The 20,976-nt window shown below is 44.7% G+C and overlaps 1 protein-coding gene across 2 annotated transcripts in view; it reads left to right on the top strand.

The window, feature by feature from the left end:
* GSTCD (glutathione S-transferase C-terminal domain containing) overlaps positions 1–20,976 on the top strand; it is a 943,165-nt gene that overhangs the window by 716,477 nt on the left and 205,712 nt on the right. For both annotated transcript variants that reach the window (XM_078676616.1, XM_078676615.1), the window contains exon 8: positions 262–390. In XM_078676616.1, coding sequence (XP_078532742.1) covers positions 262–390 — 129 coding nt within the window. The remainder of the gene's footprint in view (positions 1–261; positions 391–20,976) is intronic.

The following is a 20,976-nucleotide window of genomic DNA, read 5'->3' as shown; positions in this document are numbered from 1 at the left end:
AGGTCAAAGCCTGATGATGAAAAATAATTCCCAATCCCCCCAAAAATGAGTGCCTGCAACCATTGGCATAATTTGAGCACTGTTCATAAGTCAGATTCCTCACATATACGCTGCTGTTCATTCTTGTTTATCTATTGTGGCATACATTCTTCAGATACCAGAATTTAAAGCTGATCTAGTTTCAAGACCCCTCATGGGGGTAATCGCTGTAAAGTGAAGTACTGAATATTAATCTGCTCCTGCCTTCCTGCTTGGCTCTAGGTGGTTTTGATTGAAAACAAAGAGGAATCTTTAGTACGTGCAAAAGACAGAAGTGGAGATCTTGGGCTGAACAACATTTGGTTTATCCAAGCAAATCTTGACTATTTCACAGGGGGATTTAATATTGGGGTAAGTGCCTCTACATTTTTATCATTCAAACTTATTTTATTTGAAAAATACAGGATGTGGATACAGATATACTTAGCATGTTATTGTTCCTCTCATGACTAAAATGTAGGAACTTGTCTGATTTTCCTATCCTTGTTAAAATAAGAACTGGATTCCTCGTCAACTGAATGGGCAATTAACAATAAACTCTCAAACCAGGGGAGATTGAGGACAAGGGGAGGTGAGGAAGAAAGAGATATAAACAGTAAAAAAAGAAAAGAAAAACCCTTGAGATTAATCACATCCCTACATACGTCCACTCTCCCATTCCCCCTCCACAATATTTACTACTAGAGCCAGCAGTTGTGACTCATCATCCTCCAAGAAGATCTACCCTTGTTGGCTCAATTCTGCCTGTTCCTCACTTGAATGATGTCATCTGTGCATAACTTAGTCCATCAACTTGTACACATGTGAATTTAATTTCATTGTTTTTAACTCAAATCTTGTTGGGTATTAAGCTGTACCCGCCTGCCCACTACTACATGCTACTTGCACATCGACATCATTACCCTCCTATTTTGAGACTATTAGGGTACATTAGAATGGTTCATTATAATATTTCTTGATTTTAAGTCATTGTTCTGAAAATGCCACTTTTAGAAAGTTGGCAACCATTTGGAGCCTACAACCTATATCCTGGGTCACAGTCCTAGGTGTAGCTTGCAGTTGGTATTTGTATATTACTCCCAGACAAAAAGACAGTGAGGAATAGGTGTTAGTAGGATGGGCCATCTCTGACTTGATAGGGCGAAGAGCTGTCACCTACCACACCTACATATCACAAAGGCTCTGCCTCAGCTCACTCAAATATTTTGTTTGCGACGCCAACAAGCTGGAGCCAGGGCAGTGAGGCAGAAAATTCCAAACACCTCTGGGGTGGAAACCTCCAAACCCTTATCCTGATTCAAAGCTGGCTCTAAGTATGAATATTTGACCCTCAGACCCAACTCTTCAATACACCACTGGACCTGTGGAAATCTCAGAAGGACTCCTCTGCTGCAAGAAGTACTGCTACTCTTCTGCCCTGCTACCTGAGTGAAAAGGACTGGACCTGTATCTTGAACCCAGGACCACCCGAGTGACTCCAAGTGCTAGTTGGCTGGCCTACTTTTCAGAGCCTCTAAAACAGGAAAGGCTACAACCACCTTAAATCCACAATCTGGACTCTGTCTGCTGTGAGCCTTGCTCCCCAAGTGTTGTCATCCCAGTCCTGGACTCTTTGAAGTAGGCCTGTAGGCACTCTGCCAGCCCAGCTGGGGTTTCCTGGGTAGAAGTGACGCAGTGCGATGCATCTTCTAGAACCTCTGCATTGGAACCGCCACTGCGCGCCGCATCACTGCCACGGAACCTTGTATTGCAGCTCCTTGAAACCACTGGTGTGCGACGCAGCCAGACGCAGAACTTTCCATTGCAAGCCTTGTCAATGGCTTTATTGGTACTAATATGCCATGACGGTGGTCTCCTGCCCTTGTTTCCAGTTCCTCAGGGCATTCAACATAATGTCGCACAGTGTGCCGATACAATTCCTACAGTCCCTTGGCATTTCCGGCCCAGCTCTTGCATGGCTCACGTCCTTTCTCTTTAATCGGACTTTTCAAGTATTTTTTTCTACAGCCAGTTCCAAAATCTATTCCTCTCCTTACAGGATACCCCAGGGTTCTATCCTCAGCCCATTACTTTTCAATTTCTACATTAGACCTTTAGCGACAATTGCTGAGGAGGCCAGGTTGTCCCTCTTTTCCTATGCGGATGACACCAAAATCATCTTCTCCCTCTCTGCTGAGAAGATGTTAGGACCACCAGTTCTTCAGACCGGCTTGAGGGAAATTGCATCTTGGATGCAAGCCAATTTACTCAATCTTAATGGCGAGAAGACTGAGGTCCCGATTTTGGGGAAAAATAAGGATTTTCGGGGCCCTCTGCACTGGCCCGATGAAATGGGTGCCAAAGCCCAGCCCACTCACCAAGTCCGCAATTTGGGATTTATTTTTGATGATCAATTATCAATGAGACAGCAAGCAGTGAAGGTGTCAGCCACCTGCTTTACCATTTGAAATGGTTGAAAAAAATCATCTGGATCCTACACTGCTCCACCCAGAGGACCGTAGTTCAAGCACTTGTGACTTCAAGTTTGGACTACGGTAACATCCTCTATTTTGGGGCCAACGAGGAAGTGTTCGGGAAACTGCAGGTAGTGCAGAATTCTGCTGCCAGGTTACTTTGTCATATCCCCAAAACTACTTCTATCTCTGGCTCCTTGCAAGAGCTTCTTTGGCTAAAGGTCGCTAACCGCGTTAAAATCAAAGCCCTGACATACATGTTTAAGATCAAGTCTTGAACTGCCCCACAATATCTGCAAGATCTGGTTTATCCTTATCAGCCTCCACGTCTGTTACGCTCCACTACTCAGGGGAAATGTTTGGTTCCCTGGGTTAAACTCTCACGAATGGGTGTTCGCTCATTTGGCTGTTTGGGCCCAACCCTCTGGAACTCCCGCCCCATGTCACACAGGAACGAAACAATGTATGTGAACTTCGTAAATGCCTAAAGACATGGCTATTCAATCAGTAATTTCTAGTTCTCTGTTCCTTCAGGCTGGTGCTGGGAAACCCATTTTGGGTAGCTGTGCGCCTTATGAGATCAATATAACATAACATAACCTCTCTCCTTGTTTTCAGTCCCACTCAGCCTACCGCCCTTTAATGATCTCAGCCCCCTGAGCTTTGATGTGTGCCATTCTGTACTGAATACGGTGCTCTTATAATTTCTTGGGGTTTACCAGATGCACCACACACGTTCCTTGGAGCCTCATGCCTACGTTGTTGATTTCATCTATGTATTTGCCAAAGTCTCATGAGATTCCCAAACTCTACGAGGCTTTGGCAAAACTTGGTGGCCATATTGGGCGCAGTACTGTTTAAACCACGCTCAGCGCTGACCCATGCTTTGCCTCCTGATCGTTCGTCTGGAAAACTTGCGGTAACTTCTGCCTGTTACAGAAATGTACCTGCAAGGAAGAACTTTCATTTACAACTCGTTGCCGTCACTGTTGCTAAGGTCCGTGCCACCACAGTCTCCCAGTCTTCAGCTCTCCCACTTCCGCACCTGTAAAAGTAGGAAAATAAGACTTTCAGTAAGAAAGAAACATGGACCGTTCTACAATTAGGTACCATTTATTTTAAAGCGCAGGTATAAAGCTCTTACAATGAACTGAATAACAACTCAAAGACTTCCTACGAAAGCATCGACAAGGAACAGACAACAGCATGACTCAAACAGTGTGAGGGAACAGAGTACTAAGAGAGCCTGACTAACAGCAAATTGTACTCAGTATAGGTATATCATTGTGTCTAGGGTGCAAACGTTTAACAAAGGATTCTAAAATGTTGTGTACATGTTCACAGATGTGACTATATGTTTGGGGAAAGGAGAACTTACTGAAGTACTCCATGCTCTATGAAGGAGAACAACTACCAGCTGCATTGCAGGTAGAACTCTGTCCCTGCATTCCAGACAACTCGTTAGGGATTGGGGTAAGATCAAAACAAGTAAGATAGCTCACACTTGTCTCTTCTATATTAAAGGCCAACAGCTGTCCTCACAAAGGTTCAACCTCCAAGAAGCAAGACCCTCTTCTCAGGTCCTAATCTCTCTGCTTGCATTCCAACTAGTCTCAAGTATAGAAGGTTGGGGCAGAGGAGGTGGGTTCTTATTGTCTCTGTGAATCCACATCGTGGGCCTTACAAAATAAGCATCTATGTTACTGGTTTTGACACGCTGCTGCATGACGCATCTCCAACACAGGACCTGGCATCACAGGCCTCAGCTTCTTAAGAACTGCCACTGCTTATTAAATCGCTGCCCCCATCCTCTTTAATGATGTAAAGAATCCAAGAAGGAGGCAGCCACAAAAATCCTCATGGTATAACATGGCCTGCAGAAGGGCAAAGGGGGAACTCCTTAGATCCATTAAGGAGGGTCTAGGTGGAGAGCAGTTAAAGGAAAGGAGATGGGCATATAAAAAACTAACTGCCCACGCTAAAAAAGAATGGGAGGAGAACCAATGGGAGGAGCTTAACAAGTCCTTAGCCACAAAGGACCATCGGATGTTTTGGAGACTTGTAAACGGGGGGTCGGGGAATCTCCACTCTGCAATCCAGCCAAACATAGCACCAACGGCCTGGCAGGCGCATTTTCAATCCCTTTATAGCGCCGAGCTGGGAGAACCTACCAACGACTTCGCAGCTGCCTGGCCTGATTATGAGGGGGATCTAATAAGACTGGACGAGGTTAAGTCTGCAATTGCAGGACTTACTTCGGGAAAGGCGCCAGGATTGGACGGCCTACCCGGGGATCTGTTCAAGCAGGAGCCCAATATCTGGGCCCCCTACTTGGTCACTCTTTTTAATGGAGTTCTTAGTGGGATGGACATCCCCAGTACTTGGCTGGGGGCGGAGGTGGTTCCTATATTCAAAAAGGGCTCGCCTCTCCTTCCAGCCAACTACAGACCAATTAGTCTGATTGACGTGCCACAGAAGTTGTTTGGGAGGGTACTGCTGAACCGCCTCCAGGATTGGGCAGAAGAGATGGGGGTTCTTAGTCCGTACCAGGCGGGCTTTAGAAAGGGAGTCTCCACAGTGGACCAGGTTTTTAGACTAAACATTATTTACTGGAGGGCGGCGATATTCGAGGGCGGCAGCCTATACACTATTTTTGTGGATCTCCGTGCCGCCTTCGACCTAGTGCCGAGAGGGAAACTATGGAGTGTTTTGGGTGAGATGGGCGTCCCGCCGGACATCCTGATAATCCTACAGAGACTACACCAAAACAACTATGCTCGAGTAAGGTGTGGGAGGTCCGGGGCATTAACGGACAGATTCCCCGTTGACCGAGGGGTGAGGCAGGGTTGTGTGTTGGCACCGACCCTGTTTTGCCTCTTTGTCAACGGGGTAATCGCCCATCTAAATGCCATTGAATACACTGTCGCCCCTAAATTGAACGGCAGCAGGGTGCCTGCAATCATGTTTGCGGACGACACCCTGCTGCTGTCCAAAACTCCTATGGGGATACAGAGGGTCCTAGACTCATTTGTGTCCTTCTGTACCGACAGGGGTCTAGAAATCAACGCAACCAAAACGAAGTTTATGGTGTTGAACCCTAGGCAAAAACTGCGGCCGAATCCGTCATTGGGAGCCTCACGGCTTGAGAGAGTTTTCACCTTTGAATATCTTGGTGTAACTCTCAATGAATCTATGACTTGGGGACCACACCAGAATAGGGCTAATCTTAAATTGGTACAGACCACAGGGGGTATTACCAGGATGATGAACGGCTCCACATACCGTCCGCTGGGGCCACTCATCCAGATTTACAAGGCACAGGCGAGGGGTGCTACTATGTATGGTGCGGAATTGTGGGGACACATACCCTGCCGCAGCTTGGCAACAACTGGGAACAATTTTATCAGGCAGATAGTCGCACTTCCGCCTAGCACCCCCCTCCTCCCCCTGAGGCTGGATCTGGGTCTACGACCAATAGCGGACGAATTAGGGTTGAGACCCATAGCCTTTTGGCGAAGGCTATGGAGCAGTGAAGAACTTCACACCTACAGGGCAGAATTGATGGAGCTTTTATCCCACCCGAAAGCACTATTGATCCCCTGGATAAAATATATCCACAAATCCTGTATGACCCTAGGGTTCCCTGACCTCTGGTCTAATCCTGCCGATGCGTCACTAAACATCTCTAAGAGAGCTCTTGCCGCTGCTTATTATGAACAAAAACTAGTCATGGCCTTGGACAGTCAGGGTGAAGGGTCACTTACATCGGCATTTGTGCAAAGTAAAGACTCATACAGGCTGGAGAGGGTCCTTGATGATATCTCCCCCGTGCTGGCCAGGAAGCTGTTCCTCCAATGGAGATATGGCACACTGCCCCTACGATCTTTTACCAGCTCCTGGTCAGCATCCCCTTCGACAAAACAGTGCCCGGCCTGTGCAGGTGCGGATGAAACCGATTTACACTTGGTCATGTTTTGCCCAGTATATAAGACAGCGAGGAAGTATTGGCTCCTACCTTTGATCAGAAATTTGGGTTGCAGGGAGTACCTCCCAATGTACAGAATTTTAAAAACGGACATTTCAACCCTAACTGTGTTTGCTATAACAAAATTTCTCATCAATGTGTGGCACACTCTCACCCGCATTCTGAAGATCCAAGCTCCCTCCTAATGTAAAGGTCCATAGTTTTATGAATGTAATTTTATTAGTACTCAATTTTAAGGTTTTTTATTGAATAAGTATGTATTGACTGATTGTGTATGATGATTTTACAGTGATTAGTGTATGTTTTATTGTATATCTTTGATGGCCAGTGGCCGAAATAAAGATTTGATATATATATTAAATCGTCAACCAGGGGTCTCACATTGGATTTAAGGTACTTTGTTCAGCAGGCCTAACTTGTCCCTGTATCCATCCGGCGCTCCATTGCAGTCGGCTTGAATTTGAGACGTAGCCCGGTGAGACCAGATTAATCACAATTGGTGCTTTGTGCTTCTAAGTTCTGTTTTCACTTAAATCTTTAAAATTGCATATCTCCAGGTCTATTGATTGGATTTTATCGGTTTGGTTTCAAATAATTTATTAAAATGTTCTCGATTTTTCTAATTTTTTCTTTTGTTGTGTTTTCACTTTATTCTGTTTTAAGTGCTGCATAAATACATTACACATTGCCTCTAAGTTAAGCCTGACTGCATTGTGCCAAGCTACCAGTCAGGATTTCTGGTTGCTGCTTGACAAGGGTTTCACCCCCCCTCATATATGTGAGGGGGGAAACACTGTGGCAGTCGCCAATGTGTAGTTATAGTTAGGTCAGACTTTCCAAACAAGGTATGTTTTTGTTGTTTTGCTAATAACTTTGGAGCCTTTTGAAGAATCTCCACAACACTTCATATTAAAAAAAGGTAATCCACCTGCACAATTTCCTGGATAGATTTGCAGTGATGTATCAAATGGAGGGCGAGAAAAACAGGGGCTAACAAAGTGCAATATCGCAATGCAATTTCCATAGGAATTTTTAAACAGTGATACAGAGAAAACAGCTGAACAGAAATTTGCCAGAAAACAAGATCTCTCCAAAATAAAGCGTGCTTTTTGACCTCTGGTGTAAATCTGTTTCACCATTTTAGAGAAATTAAGGTTAAAAAAATAGAAATGTCCCTCAAGACTGCAAATTCAAAAGCAGAGTTGAACATGTCATGAGTGAGGTGATATGGGAGGTCATAAGAGGGAATGGTGGGGGTGTAAATTATAGTTTGCTCAGTAAACTAAAACTGGTAAATTAAAGGTTTTTTGCATTTAAAACATGACGTTAGGCCTGACATTTTCACCTAACTATAACGTTACTTTACCCTTTGTTTTTTTCACTGAAAACAAAAAAAATCTAAAATGTCACTTTTTTATGAAATCAGAAATATATATATATATATGTATGTGTATATATATATATATATATATATATATATATATATATATATATATATTATATTATATTATAGTACCTCCTGCCGTACATTATAAGGTTATGGAGCCCCGAGGTGATGCCTGGAGGTGCTTTATCCCACAAACCACTTAAAACCTTGGTAGTTAGCTCTTTCATATGAAAGAGTAAGCATGATTGTAAACATGAAATATAACAATAAAACCTCTAGTGAAAATTTTGTTGCAAAAAGATATTAGAAACAGTGCAATACAAGTCGTTTAAAACAAAAAAACTGCAGTAGCTCGGAACATGTAGAAACATGCTGAAAGATTCTAGCTTATCTCCATCTTGGAGGGCAGAAAAAACAGATTCTCTCTGTTTGTCATTGTAAGCTTTTAAAATAGAGTAGAAGACAGAACCGCAATGTTTCATTTTTGCTTTAAACAGTAGCTTTAAGTATGCTCCATGACCTGACCTGCCTTTCACCTGGCTCTGGCAGCAGGCATTGTGATGTCAGAACTTGACTGTAATAACCTTATAAAAGTCGAGTTCTGATGTATTTTCTTTTCTTAAACCTGAAAATACACGTACCTCCCTTTAGCTGTATCCACTCCTAGGCCCTAAAGTACACTTACCTCCCTTTACCTCTACCCACCCCCTAAACCTTAAATACACCTTTACCCCCCTTTACTCCTGCCCACCCCGAAACTCTAAAGTCACCCTCTACCTCTACTTGCCCCTTACACTTTAAAAAATAATAATAATATTGAAAATTATGCTATTTAAAAATCTGTATATCCACTTACCAGCATACACACATAACATCATGATCGAGATTTCTGGTTACTAGTTGCTTTAAGTTGTACATCCTCCACTGTAAGCCATATTTTAGCCAGGGCAGTCCACTAATCAAGTCAGAACAATGCCACCAGTGTACTGTAGCCATGTTCTGTCGGGCCCCGAGACAGCCATGGCATGTGTCTTTTAGTGGGTCGCAACAGCAGTTTTGTGGTTCTCCATTGCCTCATGGACTCCAATCTTTCTACTGTGCTGCAGCAATTTCTAGTTGCAAATGCCCCCTAGTCAGCTTCTCTACTTACTTATTGGTTTCAAATTCAAAACCACAATCTAAGCATGTGGTAGTGTCTCTGAAACACTGCCAGTATTTTCCTGGTAGCTCAGATAGAAGAACTTCCTGCCAGGGCCCATGTGGGCATGGCTGTCCATTGAGGCAGAGCTGTATGTAAGTGAATGCCCATAGGACCTCGTTTCAGACACAAAATAAATCCCATTGCTCAGACTTACTCAGTATTACCTTTCTTTGAACAACTACCATATAAGGTCGATTTTTTTGTCTTTATTATTTTCGTCTTTATTATTTTCTGGTTGCCTATTTGACCCGGTGTCTGTACAAAGCATTTGGAGCAAATAGTGGTGAACTACCGCACAATAAGTTTTACACTGATCTGAGTTCCCACTCAACGAGGACACACGTATCCAGAAGGTGTTAGCATCAGTGACATTGTCAGAGAAATCTAATTTCTTTCAGCACTGGCATCGAGGTGGAAGCTACCTTCTAGGCTGCTGCATGGTGAAGCAGGTGAATATTATTTTATGTTAACCTCCTTTTGAGGTCACCATCCCCAGGGCCTTAAATGGGCCGGGTCCTGCCGGTTCTCAGGCTCGGCAGTTCTAAAAAGCAGTCACAATCGTTCTCTAAATTTTTGCCCTCACCCTCAGGGTAAAATACAAACCTTAACTCTGCAGCGATCCCACCCTTCACTGCCTTTGATGTAACCTCAAAGAGACTCGTTATAGTTCATTCACAGGCAATCATTTCAGAACTGAATGATTTTCAATATTGTATACAACAAAGCCGTAGGTGTTGCTTATTTATCTTATGCAACTAACAACCAGTGATAAAGCAAATAGTCCTAGCTTGATTAGGTGTATGTGTTACTTGTTTTATATATCTGGATGCAATGACAGAAAAACAGGAAAATACTAGTCGGGCAGCGTACTATGCTAAGCCAGACTGTTTTTTCATCCCACTTAAAGCCCTGACCATATGGATGTATGACGTTACAATGCATACTTTTACAACGCATACCTTTACAACGCATTTTTTACAACGCGACATCCATTACAACGCATGCCATTACAACAAATTTTTAAAAAATACCTTTACAACGCATTCCATTACAACGCATACTACCTTTACAACGCATACCATTACAACGCATAACATTACATTGGATATATGGTGAGTATTGGATAGTGTAGGGGTAAAAAATACTATTCTAACTCCAGGGGGGTGCAACAGTAGGGTAAGTGTTGGATAGTGTAGGGGTAAAAATTACTATTCTAACTCCAGGGGGGTGCAACAGTAGGGTAAGTGTTGGATAGTGTAGGGGTAAAAATGACTATTCTAACTCGAGGGGGTGCAACAGTAGGGTAAGTGTTGGATAGTGTAAGGGTACTATGCGTTGTAATGTTATGCGTTGTAATGGTATGCGTTGTAATGACATGCGTTGTAGTGGTATGCGTTGTAGTGGTATGCGTTGTGGTGTTATGCGTTGTAATGGTTGCGTTATAATGGCATTCGATGTAATGGATGTTGCGTTGTAAAAGTTTTGTTGTAATGGTAGTGCGTTGTAAAAGTTGCGTTGTAAAGGTTGTTTCCCGACCATACCAACATGTATCGCAGGGATAACTGACACAAGTCTCTTAGCACTGGAGTGCTTGGAGACTTGTTTCAGTTATCTTACGTCTATGTTAAGGGATGCAGGGGTTACATCACTTCTCTTTTAAGCACCGCATTCGATAACTATATATGGTTTAATATTTGTGCACAGTGTCCCGAGCGCCGAACCCCTTAATTTCCTCCCAAGTCTGTAATTTATGTATCTCAGGGATTCTTTAGTAAGCGGCTAGTGCGAGACTCGAGGAGCTGTCAAACTCCCCGAGACTGTGCAACAACAATCCTGCTTATACAACAGAAGTGTATAATTTCCTGAACAGTTGGGTGTTGAGCGCCTTCTACAATCAGGTTATTCACTCTTTCTTGGTGGTCCTTCGGGAAGTGTTCCAGAGCTTATCGCCAGTCATTAGTGCCACCATATGGAATTTAAGCACCCAGAAGTCATTCTGCCGTCCCCTCTGTGTATGTTGCATTCTAAGGGCTGATAAACTATACAGCTTGTGCTCCAGGGAGGGAGGCATGGGAAGCGTGTTTCCGGTCCAGGGAAGGCATGGCTTGGCAGTTCGGGCTGGACTGTTCCCATGAGGCACAGGGTCAGACTGATTTACATATGGCCATGTCTGAACTGGGGTGGCAGAGTGGGCTAAAGAACGGTGATGGATCAAACCCAGATCTTTTGACTGGGTGTGAGTGTTTGATTGGTTCAGATGCTCCGTCCATCACCACCCCCTTTTGCACCGCTTTGGCCGCCATAAGTGTGGCAGGGTATGCTCAGACGTGAGTCCCTTGCTCACTTTGCCACTGGATTCAAGCAAGCCGGGCTGAAGACGGCTGTAATGCCAGAAACCGGTCCTCGGAAGCTTGTTTCCGGTCCAGGGAGGGCATGGCTTGGCAGTTCGGGCTGGACTGTTCCCATGAGGCACAGGGTCAGACTGATTTGCATATAGCCATGTCTGAACTGGGGTGGCAGAGTGGCCTAAAGAACGGTGATGGATCAAACCCAGAACTTTTGACTGGGTGTGAGTGTTTGATTGGTTCAGATGCTCCGTCCATCACCACCCCCTTTTGCACCACCATATTGAATTTAAGCACCCAGAAGTCATTCTGCCGTCCCCTCTGTGTATGTTGCATTATAAGGGCTGATAAACTATACAGCTTGTGCTCCAGGGAGGGAGGCATGGGAGAGCCACAGAGCTGCATCTGCTCAGTGAGTTTTTTGGAACTGCATATTTTTAATGTCATTCCAGCTTCCGCAGCGCATGGCTGTTTGTGTAATGGGAAATAACAGGCGCTGCACATGTTTTTAGCATATGTTGCCTGTTGTTCCTTTACTGCCACCGCCTCCATGCCTATAGAGAGTAAACTGGAGACTCAGGGTTGTAGCAGAAAATCCTTTACTGATGTGCTGTAAGAAACTAGATTATTATTAGCGGTGGGTGATTGTCCAGTTTAACACTTTAAGCGTGGCGGCAATTCCGCCGCGGTGCAGGCGTTCTAAAGAGTGGGCGGGGCTGCAACGGCCGTTGGCCATTCACAGCACCAGGGAGGGAGTGCTCCCGTCGGCCAATGGCCGACAGGAGCACGGAACAGGTTAAGGAATAATCACAATCATGTCAGGGTGAACCCTCCAAGACACTAAATTACCTGGCTCAGCACCCTGGTAGCTATATCACAGATCAGACAGGCCTAACTTAGGGCAATGTGTAAAGTATTCATGGAGTACCAAAACAGTAATAAAGTCAAAATGCAAAACAATTAATATCCCAGACCAAATTCGAAAAATAGAGTAACATGTAATAAACAAAATGACAAAAATCCAATAAGGGCAACCAGAAATGTGACATTTTAAATATGTATAGGAAAATAATGCCAAAAAGCACAAAGCGCCAATGGTCGTGATAGACTGGGACCAAAGTATGTTTTCAGGCTGACCGCGATGGCACGTGGCCAGATACACCTACCAGGTTCGTCCTGTTTAAATATTTTACCTTCTGACTTAGTCATTTATGTCCCAATCAACCATAGGAGTACAAATTTCTAATGCATCAAGGCTCTCAGGGGAGGCATTTAGAGACTCTCACAGACAGGCAAACAGCGGGGTGTAGTCCAAGTCCAGTTGCCACTGAACCCCTGCATACTTCCAGGAGAAGGCCTCTTGCAACTTGTTACTTTCCTATAGCCACACAGGAGGTCAGCCATGTTACCCGTGGAGACCACTGCTTTGTACTGGGTCGAAGAGGAAGCAGGTTCAGTTCTTCAGGGCTGTGAGAAGTTGGCCTGGTATATGCTGTCCATTATTCTAGTGGGCACCTTGCACCATTCCAAACAATCCTTATGGTTGATAGGTTTAAAGGCAACCTTTATTGAAAGCTATCCTAGTGGTAGCTATGGAGAGCAGCCTTCAAGCTAATTCTTGAAGGAGTGTAAAGCAGCTTGGTTTACCAGATTATAACCTCTTTAAGTTCAAGAAGAATTTTATTAATCATAAAATAAGGCATCAATACAGAATAAAGGAAAAGAAATTAGGGAAATAAGGGAAAGGGAAGGGGAAACAAAGAAAGAGTAATCAGGATATACTTTACAAGAAATTAAATAACAAAAGACTTATCATGGGCAATAAGATTAAAAATAAGGGATACAATAATTATACATCAAAAGCAGATGCGAATGAGGACATAGCAGGTAATAATTCAGAAAAATAAAGGAAATGAAAAGGGTATCAGGGGGGTTTGGGGACCTCCTGCTGAGCAGGTCGTGGGCAAAACGAACGAGTCGTACAATTATCCAAATACATTGTAACAGGGAGCCATAGGTCTGCACGTTTGGCTGCCAATTGGGCAGGAAAAACAGAAGCAGTATCAAGCCTGTGATTATGACAAACATTGTACCACCATGCTTTAAAAGAAATGTTAGAAGAAGTCTTCCAATTAATGGTAATTTGTTGGAACTCAACAGCCAATAGCAAGTCAACAATACGAACATGTAGATCAGTCCCCTCCCAACAAGCAGAGAGGCTCCCTAGAAAAAGATGAGTGTGGGACAGGGGAATACAGGTATGGAAAATTACATTAATTTGATCCCAGACCTGCAACCAAAAATCATGTACATGTTTGCAAAGAAATAACATATGAAACATAGTAGCGCGAGGTAAGGAGCAGGACCAGCAAACGTCTGAAACGGTAGAGAACCGCTTGTTAAGGGTATGGAGTATGGAGCAGCCTGTTGTAGATGAAAAACAAGGATTGCGTTAAGGACGCCGCTCTAGACGTTTTACGAACCTTTGTCCATATCTTGTCCCACAGGGATACTGGCCAGGGTATAGCAAGGTCCTGTTCCCACTGCTCCTTTACCTTAGACTTAGGCCTAGTAGATGTATGAGCATGAAGGTGCTTGTAAATAATAGAAGCTTTAGGAGTAGTGTGCAGGAGAGAGTGAAGTCGGAGAGCAGGGTCAGGAGAAATGGAGGGGGGGGTGTCTGCATGAGTCGTGTGTAGATGTCCCTGACTGCTGCTTTAAGTAGAAGATATTTGGGAGCAAAGGACGAGGGTAAATCAAAGGAGGAACAGAGAGTGTGAAAAGGCAGAAAGGTGGAATGTGAAAATAACTGTGAAATCCAGAGCAATCCTATGGTCCTCCAGGATTTCCAGTAAAAGGGTCTATTATGAATTAAAAGATACTTGTTATGCCAAATGGCAGACGAGAGAAAGTCAGCAATAGTCGCAGGGGGAGGAGGATTGGAGGATAAAAGGAGCTTGACAGTAAATTTATGAATAGGAGTGGGAATCGAGGAGGGTTTACGTGAGAAAGAGATATACTCAGCAAAGGAAAATGGGGAAAGGAAAAAGCGCTCAACCTTAGACCACAAAGGGCAGGGGGAGGCGGGATCTTGAAACCAAAAGGAAGCTTGGCGTAACAAAAAGGCCTTTTGATAGGCTGGAAAGTCCGGAAAATTGACTCCACCTTCAGAAGCAGGGCGAATTAGTCTGGCAAGGGACATTCTGGGTTTCTTGTTATGCCACAAGAAAGAGGACAGGACCGAATTAACTTTCTTAAAGAATTTGGCTGGGATGGAAACAGGGATATTAGAGATTGTGTAGAGAATTATAGGGGATAACATCATCTTAATGGTGTCGAGACGACCCCACCAAGACAAGTAGAGAGGATGCCACCTAGCTGTAAGGTCAGATAATTTCTGAGAACACTTAGTCAAACAGAGGGAAATGGTGGCTGAGATGGAGGGGGTGATGTGCAAGCCTAAATATTTAATATGGGAGGGACTCCAGGCAAAGTTGGAAGCACTGAAATCAGGTTTAAAGGTGAACTTCGTCAGGGGTAAAATCTCACACTTGTCATTGTTGAGCTTATAGCCAGAGATTGAGGAGTAGTTCCGCACTTCCTCTAGGAAAGCGGGAATGGAGTCTGTGGGATTAGAGATGAAGAGTAAAATATCATCTGCATAGGCAGCAAGTTTAATGGAAGATTCCGCAGTCTGAAAACCATGTATGTCGGGATTCTGGCGAAGCTTGGACAAAAAGGGCTCTAAAGCGAGATTGAAAAGGAAAGGTGAAAGGGGGCAGCCTTGGCGAACACCTCTACCAAGGTCAAAGTAGGAGGAGATCTGACCATTCGCATAGACCGTAGCCTGTGGATGAGAATACAACAAGACTAGGGAAGTGAATTTAGGGCCAAAGCCAAACCATCCGAGAGTGTGGAAAAGATATGGCCATTCGACCCTATCAAACGCCTTCTCGGCATCTAGGGCGATCGCTGCAAGGGAATGCTGGAGATGGGATGACTTCGACAATATGTTGAATAAAAGTCTGGTGTTGTCAGTAATGTATCGACCTTTAACAAAACTAGACTGCTCTTCGCCTAAGAGGTCAGGAAGTAAATGGTCCAACCTTATCGCCAACGCCTTAGCAAAGATTTTGTAGTCAATGTTGACAAGGGAAATGGGCCTGTAATTTTTGCGATGCTTCACATCCTTTCCTTCTTTGGGTATTAAACAAATGTGTGCGTCGGAAAAGGTTCCTGAAGAGTTACCTAGATCAGCAAAGGTGTTGAGGAGAGAGTGTAGTTTCGGAAGCAGCAAGTTGGAAAAGTGGAGATAAAATTCAACGGTAAAACCGTCTGGCCCAGGGACTTTATTAAGTTTGAGATGTTGGAGCGCGGTGACCAATTCCTTCCGCGAAATGTCATACTCCAAGAAGGAAAGATCAAGAGGGAAGTGTGCAGGCTTTTGGATAGTAGAGAAGAAATGTGTGAGAGAATGAATAGAGGGTTGGGTTTCAGAGGTGTATAGGGTTTTGTAGAAGCGGGAGAACTCAGTAAGGATGTCGGCGTCCTTGTACTGTAAGTTAGAATTGGTGTCGTAAATAGATTCAATGTTCAGCTTGTTGTGCTTGACCTTCAAATAATTGGCAAGGATTTTCCCAGCTTTGTTCGTCCCACCATAAAACTTAGCACTAGACTTTAGCAAATATAAGGAGGCATCTTCTGTAGACTTCTCATTAAATTTCATCTTGGCAGCGACAAGAGCCGTCAGACTATATTTTGAATGTGAGGTGAAGTAGACATGTTCCAATCTCTTAATGTCATAGAGGAGAGTTTTAGTGTATTGGCGTGCAGTCCTACGCTTCTTTGCGACATAGCCAATAATAAAGTTGCGTGCTGCTGCCTTAAAAGCATCCCAAACGGTGTGTTTCGGGATGGAAGGGGCATCATTGAACAGGAAGAATTCATCAAAAAAGGCAGTGAAGGAAGCAGTGAATTTGGGGTCCAAGAGGATGGTATTGTTAAAGCGCCACCTCTTGGGCCCATCAATCTTAGGAAGCACGTCAACGCTGATTACAACAGGGGCATGATCCGAAAGCAAAATCGGACCAATTTCAGCAGCGGTGAGTATTTGAGCAAGATTATGAGAAACAAAAATATAGTCGATCCGCGACTGGGATCGGTGAGACGGAGAGTAAAAAGTAAACTCCTGCAAGGTCGGATTACATATTCGCCAGGAATCGACAAGCTTATGTTGGGAGATGGCTTGAGTAAAAAGTCTGTGCGATTTATTGGGAACGTAAGTGGCATCGGAATTCCTATCAACAAAAGGATCTAGGGGATGATTACAATCTCCAGCTAGGATAAAATTTTCATCCATAAATTGGGTGATACATTGAGAGAACTCAGCCCAAAAAAGAGGTTCACCATTGGTGGGAGCATGAACATTAAGGAGAGAGATTGGAACACCTCTAAGCGATAGTCTGACATGTGTCCATCTGCCAGTAGTATCCGATTCTTGGGAAATGATTGTGAGAGGGAGAGATCTACGACATAAAATTGCTACACCGTTCCGTTTACCATCACCTTGTGAATAAAAGACCTCACCCACCCAACCTCTCTTAAGCTTTGCAGATTCTATGTCGGAGAGGTGGGTTTCCTGGAGGAACGCAACATCAACATTCAATTTGGCAAGGTGTGATAAAATACGTTGACGCCTAATTGGAGAGTTAATACCCTTAACATTCCATGATACTATGCTCAACGACATACTATAAACAATAATCCATAAAATACATCGTAAGCAGAATTAGGATAAAGGCCCATGAATAAGGATGAATAAAGAGAAGACAGATATATAATAGAGATTAAGAGAGGGGAGAGAAAGAAGGAATTGGTGAGAACGAAAGAGTGTGCAGGAAGAGAGAGTAAAGTAGAAACTAGAGGGAGGCTCAGGAGGGTTAGAGTAAGAAGAGAGAAAATATGAAGATAAATACAACCTGAAAAAAAAGAAGTTATGGCTCCTGCACAAACAAGGAAGCTGAAACACAAGAGGAGGGGTAAGAAATAAAAAAAACAAAATAAGAGGAGGAATCAAAGGAAGAGCATACCTACAAAAGGAGAAGATGAGAAGGAGCCGGGGGGGGGGGGGGGGGACCACATAGGTAAGGCAACACATCCGAGGTCGGCTGGGCAGGAAGCCAGGGAGACATCATCAGACGGGGAAGGATTCCTGTGGAAGCAAAGAGGGGAGACACGAGAACAAATTACAAACATAGGTCAAAAGAGAACAGGGAACAGTCAACAACAATGCAGCTTAAGGGGAGTAACAGTTAGGAGAATAAAACGGAATAGAAAGGCAAAACATGACCAAAACAAGAGCATCATAAGAACAAGAACAAGCAGGACGTCAACTCAGCCAGGACGAGAAGAGGAAGGCCCAGAGGAGTCCATGGCGGTAGCCTTGTGTGCATTAATGAAGCTCTGTAGTCGCACTGGATCTTCATAGGTAGTCGTCCTGTTGTTGTAGGTGACTTTAAACAGGCAGGGATGGTACAAGCCATATCTAGCACCCATGGAACGAAGGTCGTCTCTCATGCCTAGGAAAACCTTCCGACGATTGGCAGTCGCCTTTGCGTAGTCCTGAGCGAAGAACAGAGAGGAGCCAGACCATGTTAATTTTGGAGAAGCCTTGGCAGCCGCGAGAACCTTCAGAAGGTCAGTGTACTCCAGAAAATAAAGAATGAAACCTCTTGGTTGTTGTGACACGGAAGCAGATGTAGGTGGGCGACCTAGTCGAAGAGCACGCTGAATGTTAAGAGTCGTACCTTCTGGTAGATGGAGTAATTTAGGAAGGAAGGATTTGAAAAAAGTGATTGAGTCCGAGCCCTCAAGACCTTCCACCAAGCCGTAAATGCGGAGGTTGTTCCGCCTGTTTCTATTTTCCAACTTCTCCACCTGCTTCTGAAGGGTGTCCACCTGTGAGGTTAGATGGGAAACCGTGGTGTGAGTTTCCTGAAATGAGGCAACGGACTGTTCGACTGAAGAAACTCTTGTTTCAATTTGTGACCAGTTGTCCGTAAGAGCCTGAAGCTTGACATTGGTTTCCTCCATGAAAGGACGTAAGGTCCCGATTTCCTCCAAAAAAGGACGAAAAGATCTTATCTCTTCCCGCAAGAGTTCCATTGAGACAGGTGTGGACTGCTTGAGTGGTGAAGGAGGATCTTTTTTTAGTCTCTTGACGTTGGTTTTCCCCAATGTTGTCTGAGGAGGTTCCATGGCAGTGTCAGAGCCAGACGAGGTGAGAGAATCCTCTAATTTAGAAAAAGCTGAAAATACTTTGGAGTTTTTCACAAAGGCCACCTTTGTTGATGTTTTGGGAGGTATGCGTGACATAGATTTAAGTCGTCCCATAAAAAACAGATAAGAATGGAACAACCTACGCAACGTGCGATGTCTGCGCAACGGGGTGAACAATGGCACAGGGAGGCATGAGAGAGCTACAAAAAGAACCTCTGAAGAGAGGAGGAAGGCAGTGTGGTCGTTGAGAAGAGTCACTTGTTGAAAATGTCAGGCACAAGGTGGAAATGGGCGACTGACAGGATAGAATCCGAGACTAACAGGTGAAAATTATGCTATTACGCAGAGTGTAGGGACGCCATTAATGGATGCATGTCCATAAGTAAACGTGCGTAATTTAATACAAAAAAACGCATATTGGAGAGGAGTAGCGGCTCCCAGGCAGAAATATGTGCAGTTTACCATGAAGCTGAAGAGAGGTAAATAGTCCAAAAAGGTACTCCTGAAGGCATCAGAGTCTTAACCAACACAAACGCCAAAGTAAAAGCTCACCACCATGCATAGAGTCGCAGTCATCACTCACCACGACATCCGCAGGGTAAGAGACAGCGGTGGCTAACGACAGGTGAACAAGAAGTGGCGACTATTGGTGTACAAACTTGTGCGCCATCATCCAGAACAGAGCAGGAGGATACTGATGGAGGCGTAAAGTGGCGAGTAAAAATAACAATGAGGCGGTATTATTCCGCCTTATTTCTGAAGCTGTGAGCCAGACTGCAACCAAAGGGCAAATTGTGGTAGCTCCCCCCACCTCTATATCCAGTGAGGCTAAGGCAGGTTAAGTGGCAGGGCAGAAGCGTGTTGTCTTACTATAGGACAGAGTATCAAATCACCCAGTCAAAAGACAACTCATGGCCAATGTTCTGCAACAGTTTATGAAGAAAAGGCAGCCGCTCTTGATCTCAGGCACTCCTACGCCATATCGGTAAACAATGTGAAAGAACGTCAGAGGCCTCGTAAAATGGCGGTTGGGGAAGTGCAAGGACGTAGCAGCCGGTCACATCGAGTCTGAGGTGAGGGGAGAGCTTGTAGGCCACAAAGAAATAGAGGTGGTGTCCTAAAGGAGCATGGAGGTTCCAGGAGGAAAGTGAAGGCAGCCACAAAGAGAACCTCATGAGGCGGCAGGGAAGGCTGGAAGTGCGCGGCGTCACAAAATGGGGGCCGCGCCGGTACCTGAAACGGAGCTGTTCACTACGGCAAAGTTCTGTGTCTCAGGGCATCTCAGTGGAGATTCAGTGGTCGCGCTGACATCCAGGAGTATTCCGTCGCTGGTGAAAAGCCATCCATCAGGAAAAGACGGGCTGCAGGCGGTACGTCTCCCGATGCTTCAGCAGAGCCTCACACGGGCGCCGCCATTACCATCGGGAGCCAAGCCACGCCCCTCAGTTTATAACCTCTTGAATGTCTATATGAAAAGAGAAACACACAAGGTGTATATATATATAAAATATATGTATTTATTTGTAAACACTCTCTAGTAATCTCTTTATGAGATTACAGAGAAAAGTACACCATTTCAATGCAATAGAACTTCAGTAAATAACACAATATATGTTGAGCCCTATGGGCGTACCAAACCATATATTAAGAAAGTGGTTTAAGAACCACAACTTGACTAGACGCAAGGCCTAGAGCCTGTAGAATCGCTGGGACCACAAGGAACCACCCAAGGTATTGACACAGGGGACCCACGGGGGACGCGTGCAGTGTGAGAACACAGCCGCGAGACGCCGTTAGCTTCTATGGGGAAAGTCGCGGTTGGAAATTTAAAGATTCAGGACACTTAGGAGAGGACTTTGAGCAAACCCTTTTAGACTTAAGGGGTTCTAGGGCCAACACCTTCGGGAGCACCGGAGTACTCGAGTTACCTCACCCAGGGAAGCTGGGTGCATAGGTGTCTTTTGGTGTCAGGAATCGTCGTTGATTTCAATGGCGATCTGATATAAAGGGCTGCTGCCGTCGAAGTGGAAAGTGTCCGGGTTGATCCAAGCCTGGATCGAAGATGAGAAGAACCTGAAAGCAGAGGGGACAGAGTCTGGGTCACTTGCCAGTGAACAGGGGCACGATAGACGAATGCCCACCGATGTCGGTTGATTCAGATGTGAAGAGGTGAAGCTTGACTCTGCAGCCACGAGGACCAAGAGGCATCGACGACGACCAGGAGCTGGATTTGAACTGCCCCACGAAGGATGTCGAGTGCTGCGGTGTTGGTGCCCAATTGGACCCAA

The sequence above is a fragment of the Lissotriton helveticus genome, chromosome 2_1, assembly GCF_964261635.1.
Source record: "Lissotriton helveticus chromosome 2_1, aLisHel1.1, whole genome shotgun sequence".
Taxonomy (NCBI): Eukaryota; Metazoa; Chordata; class Amphibia; order Caudata; family Salamandridae; genus Lissotriton; species Lissotriton helveticus.
Note: the sequence above shows the minus strand (reverse complement) of the source record. Positions and strands in the feature narration are given on the sequence as shown.